This window comes from Phalacrocorax aristotelis, chromosome 4 (genome assembly GCF_949628215.1).
Source record: "Phalacrocorax aristotelis chromosome 4, bGulAri2.1, whole genome shotgun sequence".
Classification (NCBI taxonomy): domain Eukaryota; kingdom Metazoa; phylum Chordata; class Aves; order Suliformes; family Phalacrocoracidae; genus Phalacrocorax; species Phalacrocorax aristotelis.
In genome coordinates this window covers 66,681,261-66,700,379 of record NC_134279.1, presented here as the reverse complement: position 1 = coordinate 66,700,379, position 19,119 = coordinate 66,681,261, and the positions used below count along the sequence as shown (strand labels likewise).

Genomic DNA, 19,119 nt, shown 5'->3' with positions numbered 1-19,119 from the left:
TCTTTAAATGGAAAAAAAGCCTGCCCATAGGGAAAAGATGATAAACAATACTAACATTTTACCGTGTGGCATAAGAGAAGGAAACCCATTCCATTTCTGTAAGAGATTCTGTACACTTCTATTATCTGTGGGGAGAGAAATTTGATACTATTGCTTTCATAAAACACAACATGGCAACAAAGTAGGAATTGGATTCTTGCCTGTTGCTTCTTCAGTGTCCTCACACTCCTCAGCTCCATTTGGAGTTCTTCTATTTGTTTCTTGAGATTAGTGCACGATGTCTGTTGCTCAGAGAGTTCCATCCTTAGAGATCCTAGTAACAATCAGACAGACAATCATTAAGGCAGTCAGGGGCCAGCTGGCTGGGGAAGGTAGATACAGACAATGTAGATGAAAACATTAATACATTACATTTTGCTTTGTTCCTTAACTCCTTTGCCATTAAGTATAATGGCTGCCTATTACTAGAGAAATAACTCGGTCAATAGTAAGAAGATATGGAGCTACAATAGTAATGACTCAACATCGGACTCAGTGGCAATTCTGTGGCAGTTGTTTTGCACACTAAACCACTATAATTGCTGCTACTAGCCTTGAACTTTACTGGAGCACTCCTGAGCTTCCCTGTTAAGTGCCTTGGTATTTTAGAGGGCTGTAAGGCAGACTGAGGAGAGCTCTGGTTGTGTTAGAGAAGTACACCACTTAGGTAAGCAGATCTGTCATACACTGCAACTTTTGTATACATTGGGTACAAGTTTTGGGATGGATCAAGTGCAAAGAGAAAGAAGTTTTTCTATTGTCTCCCTACAATTTTTCTTGAAGAAGAACAGAATTTATCTATTGAACATATAAACTTCAGAGAGCAACGGATCTTTCTAGCAAATGTGAAGTACTGGAAAAAAACCCCAAAAAACGAACCAAGAAGATAATCCAGTTTGTACTTAAAGTACTTTCAAATTATTATTTCTTTAATTAAAAAACTTTTTATAGATTAACTTTAATAACCTGAGTTCAAACCTGGAGATATTACAGGTACTTCTAACGCAGTGTTGTGTTTAGTTCTGAACAGTTTAGGGAACTTTCTAAACTGACTAAACAATATGTATGGAGCACCTGATCTCCACTGCTGAACTCAATAGAACAGACTGAACCACATATAATATTTTGCACATCATAGAAACAAAAGAGGGAAGTCAAACACACTAACTGCAATATTCCAGTTTAATACACCTGGTAATGCATACTTGAACGTTGTACACCAGACTACTCTCCCAGCAACATTCTGCTGCTGACGGCTAAGAGCGAGGTTAACAAAGAATATTAAGTCTGTACTGCTGAAATCGCAGAGTATGGGAAAGGTGATTCACAAAGGCCTGCGTTTCCAGAACATGGGGAAGAAAATGAATGGGAGGAAAGCCAGTGCTTTTCAGCATATAATCAAGCAGTAAGAGCTGTGCATGACATGATACATTGTACCTAGCAACAGGGTTTGCTGCTTCTGTATCTGCTTCAGTTCATCATGTAATTCTTTCTTTGCTTTCTCTTCCAAGGCTTGTATTTCTAGCCTATGAGACTGATGTTGAATCTTGAAAGTCTCATTAAATTCCTTTTTCAGACGTTCTTCTGCCTCCTGTAAGCAAAAGCCCCCCCAAAAAAACAAAGTTGGAGCCTATTTATCACCTTGTTTTTTCACTTGTAATGCCAGGATGAATCTGATCTTTCATTGTAGAACTTTTATTTTCAGCACCACTTTACATGAAACTTATCAGCACAAGAATAAAAATGAGCTGAAGTTAAAAAATAAAACTTAATAGGGACAAAATACATTATTAAGATATCATCTGCTAGATTTGTTGTACATCATGAAATAACAACACTGACATCTTTGCACTATTTCGCATTAGAAAGATGTTTTATTATTCAACATACAAAGCTTCCCACGTTTGACCTGTATGTTGTTACTTATCGCAGTGTGTCAGACAAAGGCTTCTGTCTTTTCTTGTATCTTTCTCTGCTAAAACTTCCACTGTCGTTAGAAGTGCCGCTGATACACTGTAAACAACAGAGCAGTTTCTCTGTACTGGCCCTGAAAGCAAAATCCTATCCTCAGCTTCATTTTTGCCAACTTACTGCCTTCAGCTTGGTTTCATTAAAGCTGGGATTTTATTCTGAATATATAAACAAGATATTAAATTCGACTTAGGATGGTTTTACTACATATGTTTTATAAGTAGGTTTTTTCTAAGGTGTGCCATCTCAATGGGGACATCTGAACTCCATCTCACAATCACATGTAGATGTTTTAAGCTGGTTTTTTTCTCACACAGCAACGTTCTTTAGAACCTCAATATATTGCATTAACATTTTCTCACTGAAATAAATCCACTTGAACCTTTAAAAGCTTTGGTTATCCATTTACAGAATTGATTTCTTGAACGTATCTAAGGCAATACACATCATTATACATGTCTATTATACTTTTAAAGTATTTATACATAAATTAATAATAGATGAAAAAGAATAAAACTGTCTTGTTAATAATACGCTTAGGAATTCCCTTGCATTTCTGAAGCAAGAGCACAGCTAGAGGAACTTGTATTCATTGCCACCTAACTGTAGAGGGTAGGCTATATTATTTTATGAAACTACTTCCTTTGCACTGTGGTCTAAGTTCAAATACTGAAATTTTTTTTAGAAAAACAACAACCAAAAATAAAACCAAAACCCCAACAACCTGAAGATGATGAGGTTTCAAAATCACAGAATAATTCATTATCTGCAACAATGGCAACCCATCAATAAGATAACTGGGGATAACTGAGTTTTGATAATTGGCTTTCAGTAATATGTTCTATCCCACAAATATGATTTTTTTTTACTGTAGTATGTCATAAACTGACCTTGAGTTCCTGATTTTTGCTTTTCTCCAACATTTTTAAGACTTTTTGATGTGATGCCTCCAGCTGCAGCTTAACGTTCTGGTTTTCTTTAATGGTGTTTTGGAGATCCTGCAAAAGCTTCTCTTTTTCTTTGTTGGACTGTAGGTTATGCTTCTTCAGAGACTCCTTGAAATTATTTGCTTGTTCATCTAATATTTGCTTCAGCTGAGCCACCTTCCAGAAAAGTAAGTCAGCGGGACAGGATTAATGGCTGCATTCACAATGGAGAGGAATTATATAAATTTAAGTACATTTTATGAACTCGTGTTGCTCTATGAAAAATAGCAAGATGCTTGTTTCATGCCAGGAAGGAGCCCTTTTTTCAGTGAAGAATAACATTCCTTCTGCATATACTGTCTGCTGCCCACCAAGTACTTTTCTTAAATTATTTCTTTTCAAATTCTCTCCATCTCACATGTACAATCCATAGTTCAACTTGCACAATAATTATAGCACAAACCAGGAGGCAGGCTTAATGCTGTGCTTATTGTCATCCTGCAGATGTAACTGCAGTGTCCATCTATATAAAGCAGTAGATCAGAATCAATGGAAACAAGAATTCTGCACATCAGACTTCACATTTGTTTTATCTTCTCCCCTCTCTTAGCTTAATTACTAAATACAGTAAACATGCCTATAATGGCTGACACAAATGTAACAAAAAATACCTATTTATAAAGGATAACTTGATGGGTTTTTTTGTTGTTGTTGAGGGGAAGGAAGGAAGAGTCTGTTCTCTTTCCTATCTGGTAGGTTTTCTAAACTTTCAGGAAAAATTTGTATTTGCCGTTCTTCTTAAATTTGCCATTCCTAACATCAAAGCTGTGAAATTCTGAAGAACTGCCTTCTGCATAGAAGGAGCATGCATAATTAGTATGACCGGTTAGCATTTTTGCTGCTGTATCTGACTTCCAAGTCTGCTTTTTGCTCTGCCATGCCTCCTGCAAAACCTCTGCGTCTCTCGCCTTTTCTTTTTGGGAGCTTGTGAAAGAGGATGGTCTGTTTTCCGATTTTTATATACTTGCACTTTCCAGCCTCAGAGAAACAGAATTCAAACTGTGAAAGGAAGAAGTTGGCTTCCTTAGAATTTCACGACTTTAAACGATTCAAATGTTACAGACACCTGCAAATTGGATATGATACAGATTATAACCTGTGACTCCATCCTATTCTTCTACCCTAATACATGTTCTTTTTCTCTTCTTCAGCATTGCCTTCAATTTTTTCCTTGCATGCTAAAGACAGTTTGTTAGTTGAGGAAGCACTGTAGCTTTAGCGAGCTAAATAGTTGCTTGTAACTTCAACTGCACAACACGTGGTCGTTTCTGATGCAGCACCACAAAAGCTGGATGAAGATTTACTAAGCGGGTGAAGGTGTCTACATCCTTCCATGTTTCATTCGCATAGCACTTCCTGGTATATTTTGTGTTACATAAGAGAAAAGGAGACATGCTGTGTGAAGGCCTTACTCCTCATTAACTTCATGGCCACAGCCAGCATTGCACTGTCCAAAGGGAGATACTAATGAGCAATGCCAGATCTCTCCAAACCATAGGAATACTTTCTGATGATGTACTCTGCTAGCTCATGACTCTGTTCTTTCTCATACTGGTTAAGCACACCAGCTTCTCTCTTCCAGGCAATGTGTTCTCTCCTTTCCCTCTCCAGAGGTCCTTCTCCATTCACAGATGGATCATTCGCAGCCCTCATCCAACTACTCTCTAAGCCTCTATTAGTCTCTCAGGTTCCCAGCTCGGAACTGTGCTATGAAGGCTCAAAATGCTGCAAACCACAAAGCACGTATCAGTTCCCAAGGTCTCAACTCCTTTCGGAGAAAGGACATTCTGTACTCCCACTTTATGACCACAACCTTCAACTACATTGAACCTTGACTTGTCTCTACATCTAGTCCCGATTTCTGCTTTTAGAATTTCTTGGCATCTGCTCCCTTCTCTCTAGATTTTATACAAGTCTTTATGCCCCAGAAATGAATCCTGATATAAAAGAAGAAAAATGAATGTGAACCTTTTTGTTTTGGAGACACCCACAGCTTAGAAAGAGTTATATTTGCTTGATTAAATTGTCCAATTGTTTTTCCTACAGAGCAAGTAAATAAGGGCCTGAAAACATTGTAAAAACTTGCTCTATCTGGTCTGTTGTTAGTTTATTATTTTGAGTAGAAAGTTTGCATTCACAGAATATCAGATGAAGATGATTTATTTCTATGGAAGCACAATTCGTGTGAAACATGAATGCTCATGGACTTCATGTGCTGTGGAGATAATTCAAAACCTGTTGCTTGAACACACACGTGTCTCATGAGAGCTACATAACTTCCTTTACTAAATGTGGTTTCTGTGCCTCTGTAAGCAGCTACAAGAAAGCATTACTGTTGTGTCTTTGAGCAGGCTCACAGCTGCAGAACTGCTATTCCTATACACAACCCAGTATACAGTATTCCTTCCATTTAAACAGAGTTTGTCCTTCACTTCAAATCCACATGTCAGGTTCCTTTTTTCCAATTATTGGTGGTGGTCATTACTGATCATCACTGATTATGTACTTCAGTTTCCCTCTGAGCCACTTCCAACAGCTTGCTCACAAAGGGCCATACTACTATTATAATTAATGTGATTTCCTTCACCAGATGGGGTAGATGCTTAGTTTATTACATCAGTTTATTACTGATGTTTCACATGTTCTGAGATCTACAACAGTATCTGTAATTTAGACATGACAGAAGTCTGCAAGCAGAGATGACCCTTATTTAAAAACTCTTTAGCAAAGCTACCAGCTTGGGCAGTTGACCTCCTATTTGGTGGCCAAACCAAGCAATCAATAAAAATTCTAGTCAAATCAATCCAAAGGAAACATTTTTGAATGTACACATCAAATGAAAAATTAAAATATTTCCTCCAGACTGAATTAAATGTTTTTAAAACTTAAATTATTTCATCATTTGCAAGGAGACAAATGGTTTTATTCACAGAACACAGGGGAAGAAGAGATGTCAGCAGTGGTTCTGCTTTGTGTGTGTGTGAGAGAGAAAGAAAGGAAGCATGGAGGCACAGTAAAATCGAGAAAGCAGGAGAGTATGTGCATGTGCATATGAAGATGAGTGGGACACTTAGCCAAGAGATGAAGGCCTAGGTTGTCCAATGACAAGTGGCAACGGGTGGCATCCTGTAGCTCACTGTTTTACCCTATAACCCAGTGACAAGGGAACCCTCTAAATGGTGAGAAAGCTAAAATACAGAAGAAAAAAAACCCCAAGCCTAGGTATCCCACACATCACGGGAATGCTAGGCTGGTAGATAAGAAGAAAACACACATTCCTCCACCCAGTGTTTTGTGAATCAAGTTTTTTATTTTGTTCTCTTTTAAGTGCCAGAAAATGAAAGATTAGTTTTATCACTTCTTTAACAACTTCAAACCAACATGGTACATTTGAATTTCTCTGAAGCTATCCAACCAAATTGACTTGAGCTTGGAAATTTGAAAGAGCACCTAGCTTCAGCTGCCCCAAACTGTGAGTTTAAGTTAACTAATCATCCAGTCATTTCTTGGCTTCTTCCTTTATGTCATCCAATTAAACACAAAGAAAACTATCTGTCTGGAAAAAACTAGTGAAGAAAAATTACTAAATGTTATTCTTAATGAAAAGCATTAATTGTCTTTAATGTGTCTGTGTGATGGGATCTATCTGTGGCCTGGATACACTCCAAGAACAGGCAGATGCCAAAAACACTTGCCAAGCACACCTTTGTTTCCAGAGCTGCTGCTTTTTTTTTTTTTTTTAAATAAGTGGTAAATCATATGATTTAACAAAATGGGCAGTTTGGCTTCTGGTTACAGGTAAAACACTTTGTCTTAATGTCTATTGAACTCAAGACAATGTTTTCCTATATACAGAAAAGAAACACTTAAGGTTTTAGTACTGCAGTTCCTTATAAAACCAACCTTTGATGTGAAACACTTAATGCTGTACAGTCCCCTGCATCAGCTGATGTGATTTGCATTACCATTACTATACTTAAGCAAGCATTTTTTTCTGGGCTTCGTGAAAGGAAGCCAGTGAGTAAAAAAGATGTGCCAGAAGAGTAGGCTGTTTATTTTCCAATAGAAAAATTTGAAACAGGAAATATGTCACTTGGAATATTTCTTCTGCAAATTAAATATTCATCTAGGTGGGGAAGATGAAAGGAGGTGTATATAAACTTTGGCAGTGGTCACAACTTTATTAACCTTCCAGACTCTCTTCATAGATAATTACTGGTTCAAAGCATTACTAGTATGAAACATAAAATCATACTAACTAGAAATAGGCTAAGCAGTAAATTGGTAGCAACGGAGAACAAAATAGTAAGAAATCAGATGGAAAAGTATTTCTAAAAACATTATTTTTCCGTGATTTAGGGAAAAAGACCTACACAAATACATCAGGGATACAAACAGACTTTTCTCATGAAACCTGCTACTTCTAACATATCAGAGGTTAAGAAACAAACATTTCCATCCCATCAGGTTTCCTCCTCCTGTCTTTGAATTAAAAGAACTTTCAAATCCACCAATGCAAATCCTTCTCTGGAATATTTTGCAGTGCCCAGGCATTTTATTGTGTTTCGTTACTTCAAAACAGATAGCCAGACCCTCAATTTGTAAAACTGGTAAAGCAACATTTAAGCCAATGAAACTACGCCAACTCACATCCGTCCAGAATCTCTTTGGCTCCTTTTACTATTAACAGACCAGCGACATTCTTTTATAATGCCTTCCTGCTGCAAAACAAAGGCTCATTAAAAAACCATACCTCTAATACCACTATTCATTCACTTTTATCCACCCTAATTGCATAAATTCATCTTAAAGATGCAACTACTACCTACTTGCAGTATAAACTCCAGGCAGCAGTATATTTCTAGGCTCTGTTGAATTCTTTTCAAATTTCAGGATTATGTTTGTACTTGCCCTTTCTTATGACAGCTGATTTTGCCTCCCACTGTCCTCCAAGTAAAGAAGAAATGAACAACTATTGCTAAAAGATGACAGATGAGTTTTGAAATATTTCAAAAGTCTTTCGAGTTTCATTCTTTTGTAAACATAATTACTGTCCTTCTCCTGGGAAGGATGGATTTATTCTTTTGAAGTACCACCTCTCAGGCTTTGATAGCCCACGGGCAAAAATACTGGGCAAGTATAAGGCTGTCCATGTCATCACAGTTGGCTCCCCCATTTGACTTCTGCTTTATTTTGATTCACCGTGCTTGCAAGCACTATTAATACTTGAAGTCTATCTTATGTCTGCTCTCCCCTTTTTTTATTTATTGTACATAAGAAATGTGAAATCTCAAAGGCAAGATCTAAAGTTGGAATCAGAGAGAATATTTTGACTTCCTGTATCTTTTAAGTAGAAAGATCCAAGCTTCTCAATGCATTGCTAGGGAATGAATTTATATAAAAGACTTAAAACTGCTTTTTGATGTATTATAAGTCACCACAATTGAGAATTTGTTCAGAGTTAAAATCAGGCACCCAAATGCTACAGCGTTTTACTCATACTATGATGTTATTACATCAAAACAGTAACATGGTATAAGTAACAAAATAATGAAATTATATTTTACTGTTGTCTTTAGGCTTATTTCACAGTTACTTCGGTTAAGTTCACAGTTAACTGTCTTCCTAAACCTATGGCAATTCCTAACCAGAGGGACAGGTGTGAACACACTAGGCACGTTTCTACTGCTGCTCTTTGGTGGTACCTACAAGATCTCCATCATGGCTTTGGGCATTGCTGTGCTAGCCTTGTTCGAAGTTATACCATGACAAGGTGGATGCCTGCACTTCTATTCTATGTACCTTCTAATTCCAGAATAGCCCCTTTAACACATTGAAGAGATCCTGTGGTGCAAAAGCAAGGAACTGGACGACTCCTAATGAATTAGCATTTGACTCAGAATCTCACATCCTTCCTTCCAAAGGACCAAATAGGCGTGAATCTGAATTCCTGATCCAGAAAAATCTTAGTAATGCAGAAATACTGTATTTCTGTGTATGTATATGTAATACATAAAAGTGCATCCCCAGAGAGATGGAATTATGATGATTCTGTCGACTCTGCATAGTGTTCTAGCTATGTCAGCCCAACCAAAAACATGCCTTATGCAGCCAAGGAAGCTATTTTTAGATCTGAAATTGTATCCAGGTTAGAACTGGATTAGTAACAGCACATTGCCTAACCTTTGAGGCGGAAGCTCTGGGATGAGCCACTGCAAAGGCTCCCAGATGGGAATCATGCCCTCAGTGAAACATAACGTTGTATAGTAAGTGGTGGTTTCTTGGCTGTGAATATTCACATATTTATGTAAGGAAAGTATTGTAAGTTGAAATTACTTCCCTTCTGTGGCAATACGGCCAAGTAATTGGTTCAGAAAGTAACTTCTAGAGTACAAAAAAAAAAAAAAAGCGCAAAATTTCTCTCCAGAGGGAGCATTTCTTCCCTTTTGGGAGCATCATTAGATTCTAAGGTATTTTTCTGCCCTGAATGTGTGAATTCAGGGGAAGTAATTTGATGACCCACTGCCTCACTTTTTCCATTTACAAAATGTGAACAATAATTCCTTCATATCATAATCCTTTTGATTTCTTTGAGACCTTTCAGTGGAATACACCACCTGCATGAATATACACAAGAGAATGAGATCAGACAGCATGCCACTGCTCCTCCCTTCCATCTCTTCCCCTCACACCTCAAACCAGTATAACTTTCAGGCATTACCTAGGGATGCCAGAATATCATGGTAAATTTTCAGCTTTGAGTGAACTAAGATAATTTTGTAAAAATATGTACATTTAGGGGAATTTGGAAAAGAATAAAGACAGCTGATTTTCTGAGAACCCATATTTTGCATTAGGTGCAAAGAAGTCATGCTATATAGGTCAGCACAGGTTGGACTGACCTGAAATTCTCTCAGAGAAGAACCTGCAGAAAATGTGTAATGAAACTTTTTCATGGTTTTTGTTAAATCCTAAACCCAGGATTTAGCCAGAACTTTAAGAACAGTAAGAACTACACTTAAATTCTGTATTCTAAGACTGGGAAATGGATAGAATGCCAGAATCCAACTGTGATACCAGAATGTACAAAACTGTTTTACAGAAGAAATGAAAGGGAAGAGACCATGTTGCATCAGAACTAGTACAGCTAGTACAGCATGAATGGGAGAAAAAGCAGGTGTTACACAGTAAATGATAACATGTGCCCTGACTGCTGGAACATGCTGCACCAAGCAGGAGTAATGGCATATGGGAAAGTGGAAGCAGGTAGGAGAGGAGGGCCAGCTTCTTGCTTAGCCCCCGATGAGCCTATTTGTCCTTTTTCTGTCTTTGAACACTCAAAAAGAACTTACTATGGCCACTCAGAGTCTAAAAATGCCAGCTGAGAAAGATCTAGGTCTTCAACTTTCGTGGAGCTGTTTCCTTGCAAGCTCCCACTGAACTTGCTGGAAGTGAAACTGGTTAGGATCAGTGAAGATATAAAGCAATGGAAATTATAAACAGTCACTTAGAACAACAGGGGCTATTTGTAATTCAGTAGTTCCACAGCGTGAGCTACCTAATTCCAGTTGCTTATAACTTTTCTTGAACTAGACTGAAGAAGTTTTCAATATTTGGGAATATCCTCATTTTGCTTAATAAATTCTTAGAGCCTCAAAACCTGGATTGGCAGGAAAAAAAACCCAAAGAAATGGATGACAAATTCTCATGGTGAAAATGTGTCCACTCATCCATAATCTCCCAGAATGGACCATCACAAATCATTTCATTATTCTTCTGAAAAAGGTACGAAATGGAATGGTATACTTGGGGTAGAAAAATAAATGCAGCACTGAGCATCATCAGAAATTTTCACTAGGACACTGATTTTAGTTCTGTTAAAGCAGTTGCTTTATAGCTTATCCATGAGATGGAAGTATTGAAATGTTCACAGGCAAAAACTTTACATGATCACACTGAAGAAAAGGAAATACCCTGTATGTAATATTTTAAAGCAGATAGCATTTGCCAGAAAGAACTGAACAACACAAAAGGGGAGCCTGAGAGGGAGAAAAATATATATTCACAGTTGTCAGAAATTTTAAAGGTGAACTCTTTACCCGGGCAAATAATTGCCTTGTAGGGGTTCTGCTTTTGTTTTGGCAGAAAATGATTTATGCAACCTGTTAAGTCTTTTCAAATAATGACACTTTCCTGTATAAATATTTTGGCAGATATACTAATCCAGAAAATTTGCATCACTTGGCCTGCAACTGACTATACATTACAGCTGTTTCAGGTGGATAATCTAATACTAACACATCTCAGGTATTTATTTGCAGATTAATTCATGTCCACAGATTTGCATTATGATTTAGGTGTAACCGGAGTGGGGAACAGTATATAAGCTATGACAGCTTCAAAGCTACTTTGGGGTCACAGTGCTTTCTCTACTTCATTCTTGATCTTGAGAATGTAGAGAGATGCATACCTAGCTATTAATATCTACTAAATTACTGCACATTCCAATCTGCTTCAGTTACCACCCTTACCATCAAGCAGGCAGAACAGAAACAATCTATTTGACTTTTTTTCCATTCAATTCTCTTGCTCAGGGGAGCAAGCAAGCAGGCCTTTTTATATCTATACACACACTCAAAAAAAAATCAAAAAGTCAACAAGAGCTGTAAAGAAGATTCTGATCTCACTTAGCCCTATGTACAGATGAGCAGAGTCACCATCCAACCTTCATACAGCCAAACTCCTTACCAAAGAGCCTTAATATATCTCCGAAGAGTGATATATGAAATTTATCAAAATTCTCAAAATCTTCATAGATGTTCAGGAGCAGTACTTTTTGTTATTTCTATCTAGAGTCCTTGCATATTTTCTTGAATGACAGTCACACAAACTATGAATAAAATCTAATGAAGAATCTCTCAAGTGAGGGGGAAAATGGAGAGCCCTTTTATTACTGAGCTACAGGTATGCCCTGTTTACCTCAAGTGAAGAGTTTTGAAGTTTCCCAGTTAGGACTTCTTTCTCTTTCTCTAGTTGCTTTAGCCCACACTCAGATTTTCTTTTAAATTCCTCTAGCTGTGCCTGGAGCTCCTAAAGTTAAAAAAAAAAACAAAAACAAAAGAGCATGCAATAGCTGGTACAAAACATGCAGCATGAGAGAGAACATTTCTTCTACATTAACCTCGACAATACAGCAGTTTACACAGTAACACATGGTACTGTTTACACAATAATACATACTACTATCTTTTAATGTCATTCATGTATTATTCAAAGAAGTATTAACAGTTTGGTTTGGCTCTTTCTAATACTAGTGTTAGACAATACAGCTCACTTAATCCTCATCTACTGAAAGCTTCCCTGAGGTGGAAAACCGTACAGAGCATGAAGAGTCAGACTGTTTTGCCTTGAGCAGTGTTAATGTTCAAAAATAATTTCGTATGCAAGACTCACCTACAAGATCTGAAAAACCATAAATATACATTGACCGTATAAAAAACCAGATGACTAGCTAATGGGCAATTAGTGGAAAAAGGAATCAAAGGAGGCACTATCTTATAGTATCCATAAAGAAAATCCCAGTGAGGAAGTAAAAATAAAATAAAATAAAAAATTGAAGACTATATTATCACCTTATTGCTGGAAATAGTTTTTGAAAAATCAGTGATAATACCACCTGCAAGACAGTGACCAAGACCTTGTAGCAATCACTAGTAGCAAACACAAGCAATCGTTTATTGTAGAAAAACTGAATGTGCAACTTCCAGAAATGTCCTGAAGTGATATATATTACAAGCTTATTAGTGTGCTTGCTCTTCCTTTTTGTGCCAATTTGCTGACTCAAAAAAATATTCTACCATATTTTCAGACACCACAAATGGAGGAAATAGAGAAAAAAATAGCAATTTAACACCTCCCCCATCCTGTACAGCCTTTTCTCAATGCCACCCTGCACCATTTTTATAATACAATGACTTAAGAATTCAAGATAACAGAAAAAGTACCTAAAAATTAAGGAAGTGATAATCATTGGGAGGGTGGCATGATATTAGGAAACAGGAGGACAGGTGATAGTGACGTATTCCTTGCAACTCATAATGAAATAAAAGAGAATACATTAGAATTTCACAGTTTAAAAACAGGATAAATGTTAGGTAGCAATTAAAGGATGGAAATAAACACAGAGACATGAATATTGCAAGGGAGAAATTAACTTTAGTTTTGCCTGTAAGAAAAGGAGGATATAATGGTCTTTTTGATGAAAACCTGAAGACTAGGTGTTTGCAGCATTCCCCCTGCAACTCTGCCAACTGAATTCCTTCTCTAGATCTTAATTTTGCTATCCACAAAATAGATACAATACTTCTCGAACTGCTGTTACGGTTCCTTAATCGCACCAGAGGATATAAATAGCATTAGGGATCAAAAATACTGTCATTCAATCTAGGTTTTACTAACTCAAGATTTTTCTGATTTAATGAATATCAGTCTCTAAGAAGAGATGGTTATGAGCAATAATACTTACTACCTATAAGCAATAAATGCCTACTATTATGCCTTTTTTACTGAAGTATAAAGTGTGTGATATTTAAGTTTGATCTGAGTCATATGAAGAGCTTCAGCCTCGCATTATTTTAAGAATACCTGTACGAACTTATTCACATAAAAGAATACACTACATAAAAGGCAAAGGCCTTTTAACTGTGTACCTTAAAGAACTGCATCTTCACATACTGATCAAATGTGAGCACTTTCAAAACCAGATAAAATAATTTACTTTCACAGGTTCCTTTTTGAGAAATGAGATGCATAAATGTATAAACCTCAGCAGTTTCATAGGAAGAAATGAGTTCTTCTGACAAGCACTTAACATAATTCCTACTCTCCAAAATCTAGAAGGTACTATGAAGCTCAACATTTAGTGATAGGAGCTGCATGCTTCTTATGACTTCAGAACCTGTCGGCAAGTGGTTTGATTATTCTCAAGTCAGAAAGTCAGAAAGTTGATGATTCTGAAGTCAGAAAGGCATAGCAGCATTAAAACTGGGACAAATGGTACAAGTACATTCTTAGCACCAAGAAGGGTCTAAAGAACGCTTGAACAGTAGTCTGATTGTCCAATTGTACCAACTGCTCTAACTATTTTTTTTTTGTCAGATTATGTCTGACAAACACACAAGTACATAAGGAGACAAACTAAATTCCTCCTTAGTTTATGCCCTGTTTTGGCAAACCACTTGGGTATGCACTAGGCTGTAAGCTTCACCAAGCATTAAAGCATGTGCTTAAAACTAAACACGTGTTTCAAGGTTTTCCTCCATTTGAATAGATTTCAGCTCACATTTAGGTTCCTACTGCACAGAAACATTACAGATCGCAAATTTCCTCAAGCCAAAGGATTCAGCCACAGACAGCAGGTCTCATGAAAGTGAAATTCTCTGCAGTATCTCTTAAGCCGATTGCTGCTAATGCACACCGACAACAAAAATTACAGCTCAGCCACTTAAAACACATTGAGAAAAGGTATTGCTCAGGTAACCTGTCTGGATCCAGATGATGAGCACTCTTTCTGACTAAAGTTAAATAAGGACATATATATGCATGTATTTGTTTGTAACTAGTCATCATGTCATTGGTAACACCTGCACTCTGAACCCATTTACCAACACTTTGCAGAATTGAATCCTCTGCCTAAACAAAGCAAACTTGTGATTAAATCAATGTATTTGAGTATTTCACAGCAGCAATACATGGAAATTTAAGTCACAAATTGGAATACACCTACAATACATTTTTCTTCAGGAGGGACCTTATATTAATCACTCCAACTGTCACTTGCAAAGCATGCAAGGTTAAGTGTTTCTAAGAAGGCAGTTTACCACATCAAGGATAAATTCATCTTCCTGCCTCTGGAGCTTTTCACAGAAAAACATCAGCTTGACTTGTTTTTTTCCTTTTTTTTTTTTTCTCAGTAAGACCAAAGCGAGAAAATCCTTGCATTTAATGTTAATTCAAAGTGCCTCCAGAAAGGACAATTCAAATGATGTCACTGTGACCAATAAGATTAAAACCAGACGAATTAGAGCATCTATAAATAGAAGAACATTCCTACCTTCTGCATTTTTTTTCTTTCAACTTCCACGAAATTTTAGGCTGGCTTGATTTCCTTTGTATGCTTCATTACAAGCTCTACCAGCCCTTTTAATGGCTATTCCTTCAGACAAATCTTTTCCTTATGGGACTGATGCTTGCCTTTACAAAGCATGTTTTCTCTGTCTTTTATTCATACTCTCTTTTTAAATAGCTACAGTTTCCATAGTCTATAAAACACACTAGCTATATAAAATGACAAAGCCAGGGTAGAATTCTGGGGTCACAGGAATCTATTCATCGGGAATATGCTATTTAGGTGGATATACCCCACCAAAAAATACGGCTTTGTTAGTTAACAATGTATAACTGTCATGATTCAGGGCTGTATGCCTCTTCTGCAGCCTAGGGATGGGGGTTTTTTGCTGTTCTGGTTTGAGTTTGGGTGCATGACTCACTTCCAACCATGCAGGCTTCCTCAAGGACAACCTTAGCTCTGTGAAAAAGCACAAAGGACAATTTGGTTTTTGTTATGTCTCTGATGACAGGTCTAATTTTCCAGAATGCTAGCATAACAATATTCTAGGAGAAATAAAAAAATATAGAAAAGATTCAGGGCCGGACAATTGTTTCAGGGGAGACATTGTGCAGAAGGAAATCTCAGGATACTTACAGTCCTGATTGTACTGAAGTTATTTGTGGTATTATTTCTGCATAGCTTTTCAGAAGAACTCTTTTATATATTAAAAAAAAATAATCAGTATTCCAACATGACTTCAACAGAGCAAGTCTGCCTTTGAACTTGTTCTCTTTAAGATTTTGGTTACAGCAGAAGATGAACACTCTGCCCTGGTCTAGCTCAAGGATGCCAGTTGTTTCTTTGCTGTCATTGCAGCAACTTATGTACTGCAGGTTGTGAACACGAGTCAGCGTTCCACTGGATGAGCTCAGAGATCTGTGAATCTTACAGAACTGACTGCTGTAGAATAACCCAAAAGCCATTATTCTTAATGCAAAAATGATGTTGATTTCAGTATTTTCAGCATGCCATGCCTTTGAAGCATGCCATTTGAGAGCAAACCACCTGTTCAAGCTCTTGCGCATCTTCAGAGCCACTCTTGTTCTCGCTCTGTTTAGCGGAAGTCGTTTGCTGCAGCTGTGTTATTTGATGTTTCAGTTCATCTACTTATTAATAGCTTTGCTTTGGGAATTCAATATAGTTTCCATATCTTCTGTGGTATCAAAATTTCCATTTCAAATAGCATAACTAACTTGTGGAATTTCCAATCTGAGTGACTACTAACAAGGGAAATACTTCAGAATGACATTAATGAGCATCTTACCTGCTTTTTCACGATTTCCTTCTCTTGAAGTGTATTTCTCTCTTTGACTGCACTTAGATCTTCCTCCACTTTTTTCACTATACCTTTTGATTCCAGAATTTCTTGCTGTGTTCCCTTAAGCTACACTTCCAAATCCTAAAATATGCATAACATTACTTCTACGTTTATTACATATGTTCATTTTTTGTCATCTGAAATAAATGCTCGTTTTCTCTCTTAGCGCAGTTCCATGATATAAATCTTTCACCTACAGAGCGGGTTTAAATGCATTTTTTTGCTGTTCCAAACCCTTAAACTGTCTCTGCTGCCAGAATATTTGCAATGTGAAGCCATTGAGATAAACCATTTTGAGTTTATCTGCCTCTCTACCATTCATTATATCCTTTCCACTTTTCTGCAGAAAATAGAGGTTGTTCTGCTACAGACCTACACGCTGAGAGAATGGCATCTGAATAATGTTGGGGAAGGCGTATTCAATTCACCCTCTGATCTTGTGAAACAAAAAGGCAGCGACTGTATTGCAGGCTGAACTCCCTCCAAGAGAATCCTCAAAGAAGAGGCCCAGAACTCTGCATCATCAACAAAATGATACTGACAGGCAAGATGCAAGGGCAGATGGTGAAGAGGGTCAGAGTTGTCTTGGAGGAACACGGTTGACTGGGGTGACCCTGCTCTCTACAGGATTCCAGGATTCTCTGACTCTAAAGAAGATAAATCTTCTTTCCCACCAGGAAACAATTATTGTTATTCTGACATGCTCCAAGTCTAGACCTTCAAGGTGTTTTCTTACCTAATATGCAAGATTGCTATCATAGGGCTGGGGACAAGTCTGATGGCTGAGTTTATGTGATGGGAGGGACCAACAGTATTAGAAGGAAGTGGAACTGTTGAGCACAGAGCATGGCTGGGTGCTTCAGCATCAGTCCAGTTCATCAGTGTCTCTCCCACACCCTGACCTTATATACCAAATGCAGCTGGTTGGCAGATTGCCCATGATGTGCCAACCTCTGAAACTGCATCTGACATGTGATGCAATTAAGCAGAAAGAGGCTGCAGAGCTGTGCTGCCAATGTATGAGATATACACCAGCTAAGGCAGACAGGCAAAGTGGGAGGTGAGAACTAATGGTGAAAGTCTCACAGCTCAGCACATAAAACTTCACCGGTGTAAAGTACACTTCTTTAAATGTCACTTGGTACAAGTGACTGTTGCAAGCGTCATACAATCAAAGCACTTGATTCCTAACCTGCCAGCTCAGGTCTCATATCTAACCCTGTTCATGCACTGAGCTATTGGCAACTAGAAGGAAAACAGAAAATGTACTCTGTAAATACTCATTGCTAGCATTAGTGCCTGCTTGCTGTTCTCTTCATATTTCTGGGCAGGAAAGGAAAAGTTCTATTCAGTCAACAGATAAATTTTACCTCTCTGCTCCCTCAGGAAATACAGAGTCTGGTGTTCAAAATGTTCTCCTAATGAGTCACTAATCATCTTAACTCTTTCTTTAAAACTCTCAGCATTATAACCCTCCTATTTCTGTTCTAAGCCTCTAAAACTGCTTTAGTGCTTACAAAGCATTTGACTCAATATGATAGTTAAAAGACCCCTCCTCCTCCCAATCTTGAAGAATTAATAATATGCACTTTTATAGGCAGAGATAGGGATCACAGTCTCATACTCTACCTGTATTCTCTCCTTCAGCTTCTGGGAATGCTTCTTCCTCTCATTTATCTTCTGGCTTTTCTCCTCCAGGTCTGCCTCCAGCTTCTTTACCTGCTGCAGCAAAAACCCCTCCTCAGCCTCTGAGCTCTTCCTTTGCTCCACTTCTCTTTGCTGACAATTTTTCTTTGCTTCTATCATAGATTGCTGCATAGCATTTTTCAAATCCTCTTTTTCTCTCTCATAAGAGGCTTGCAGTTTGCTTGTTTTCTGAGTATATTCTTCAGCTGCTCTCTCGTTCACACTCTTCGGGTTTTCCATCTCACTTAGTAGAGTTTGTCCTTCCACAGTGTATTTTTCATCTAAAATTACTTTTTTATCTAAATTTGCTCTCCTGGATGCTTTGCACTCATTTAGCAGTCCATCAGGCTCCTGATTTAAATGTAGAAGCTTGTTTTCAAAGTCTGCATTGGTATCTACCATGCCTGTAGAAAGGGTCATCTCTGCTTGTTTCACTTCCGTTCCCGGCTCCTTCTTTTCCACCTGCTTCTTGCACAATGTTAACTCTGCCAAGGCTTCTTCCTTTAGTCTCTTGTGTTGTTCTACTGCAAGTTCAAGGGCCTGAATACGTTTTCTCAGCAATTTTTCTTCTTCAGCTTTGCTTTTACACTGGAGAATTGTTTCCCTTGTCTCAGCAAGAATGTGCTGAATTTCTTCTTCATGAGCGTCTCTCAGAGCCTGTATACTAGCCTCATGTTCATCATTCTTAGTGTTCAGGGCATATATCACCTATAGAACAAGAAAAATATTAGGAAATTAAAGTATCTGGTAAATGGAAGTAATGAATTTCGTTACGACGTTTATCAAGATGTTAAATGCTAAAAGTTAAATGCCACTGCTTAATCTTTTTTTGGTTGTGTTTTATTTCTTTGTGGGTTTTTTTTTTTTTTGAATTAGGAACATTAAGGACAATTATTAACTGATACAGGGAATGAAATAGGGCCCCTTCTTTAGCTAATGGACTCCTTAAT

The 19,119-nt window shown here is 37.6% G+C and overlaps 1 protein-coding gene across 9 annotated transcripts in view; it reads right to left on the bottom strand.

The window, feature by feature from the left end:
- Nucleotides 1-19,119, bottom strand: part of FAM184B (family with sequence similarity 184 member B) — a 55,166-nt gene that overhangs the window by 9,071 nt on the left and 26,976 nt on the right. For 8 of the 9 annotated variants that reach the window (XM_075091791.1, XM_075091782.1, XM_075091783.1 and 5 more), the window contains 5 exons: nt 18,113-18,877; nt 11,976-12,086; nt 2,901-3,113; nt 1,477-1,630; nt 201-313 (listed from right to left, as the gene is read on the bottom strand). In XM_075091791.1, coding sequence (XP_074947892.1) covers nt 201-313; nt 1,477-1,630; nt 2,901-3,113; nt 11,976-12,086; nt 18,113-18,877 — 1,356 coding nt within the window. The remainder of the gene's footprint in view (nt 1-200; nt 314-1,476; nt 1,631-2,900; nt 3,114-11,975; nt 12,087-18,112; nt 18,878-19,119) is intronic. The other variant, XM_075091788.1, reaches the window with a different exon arrangement.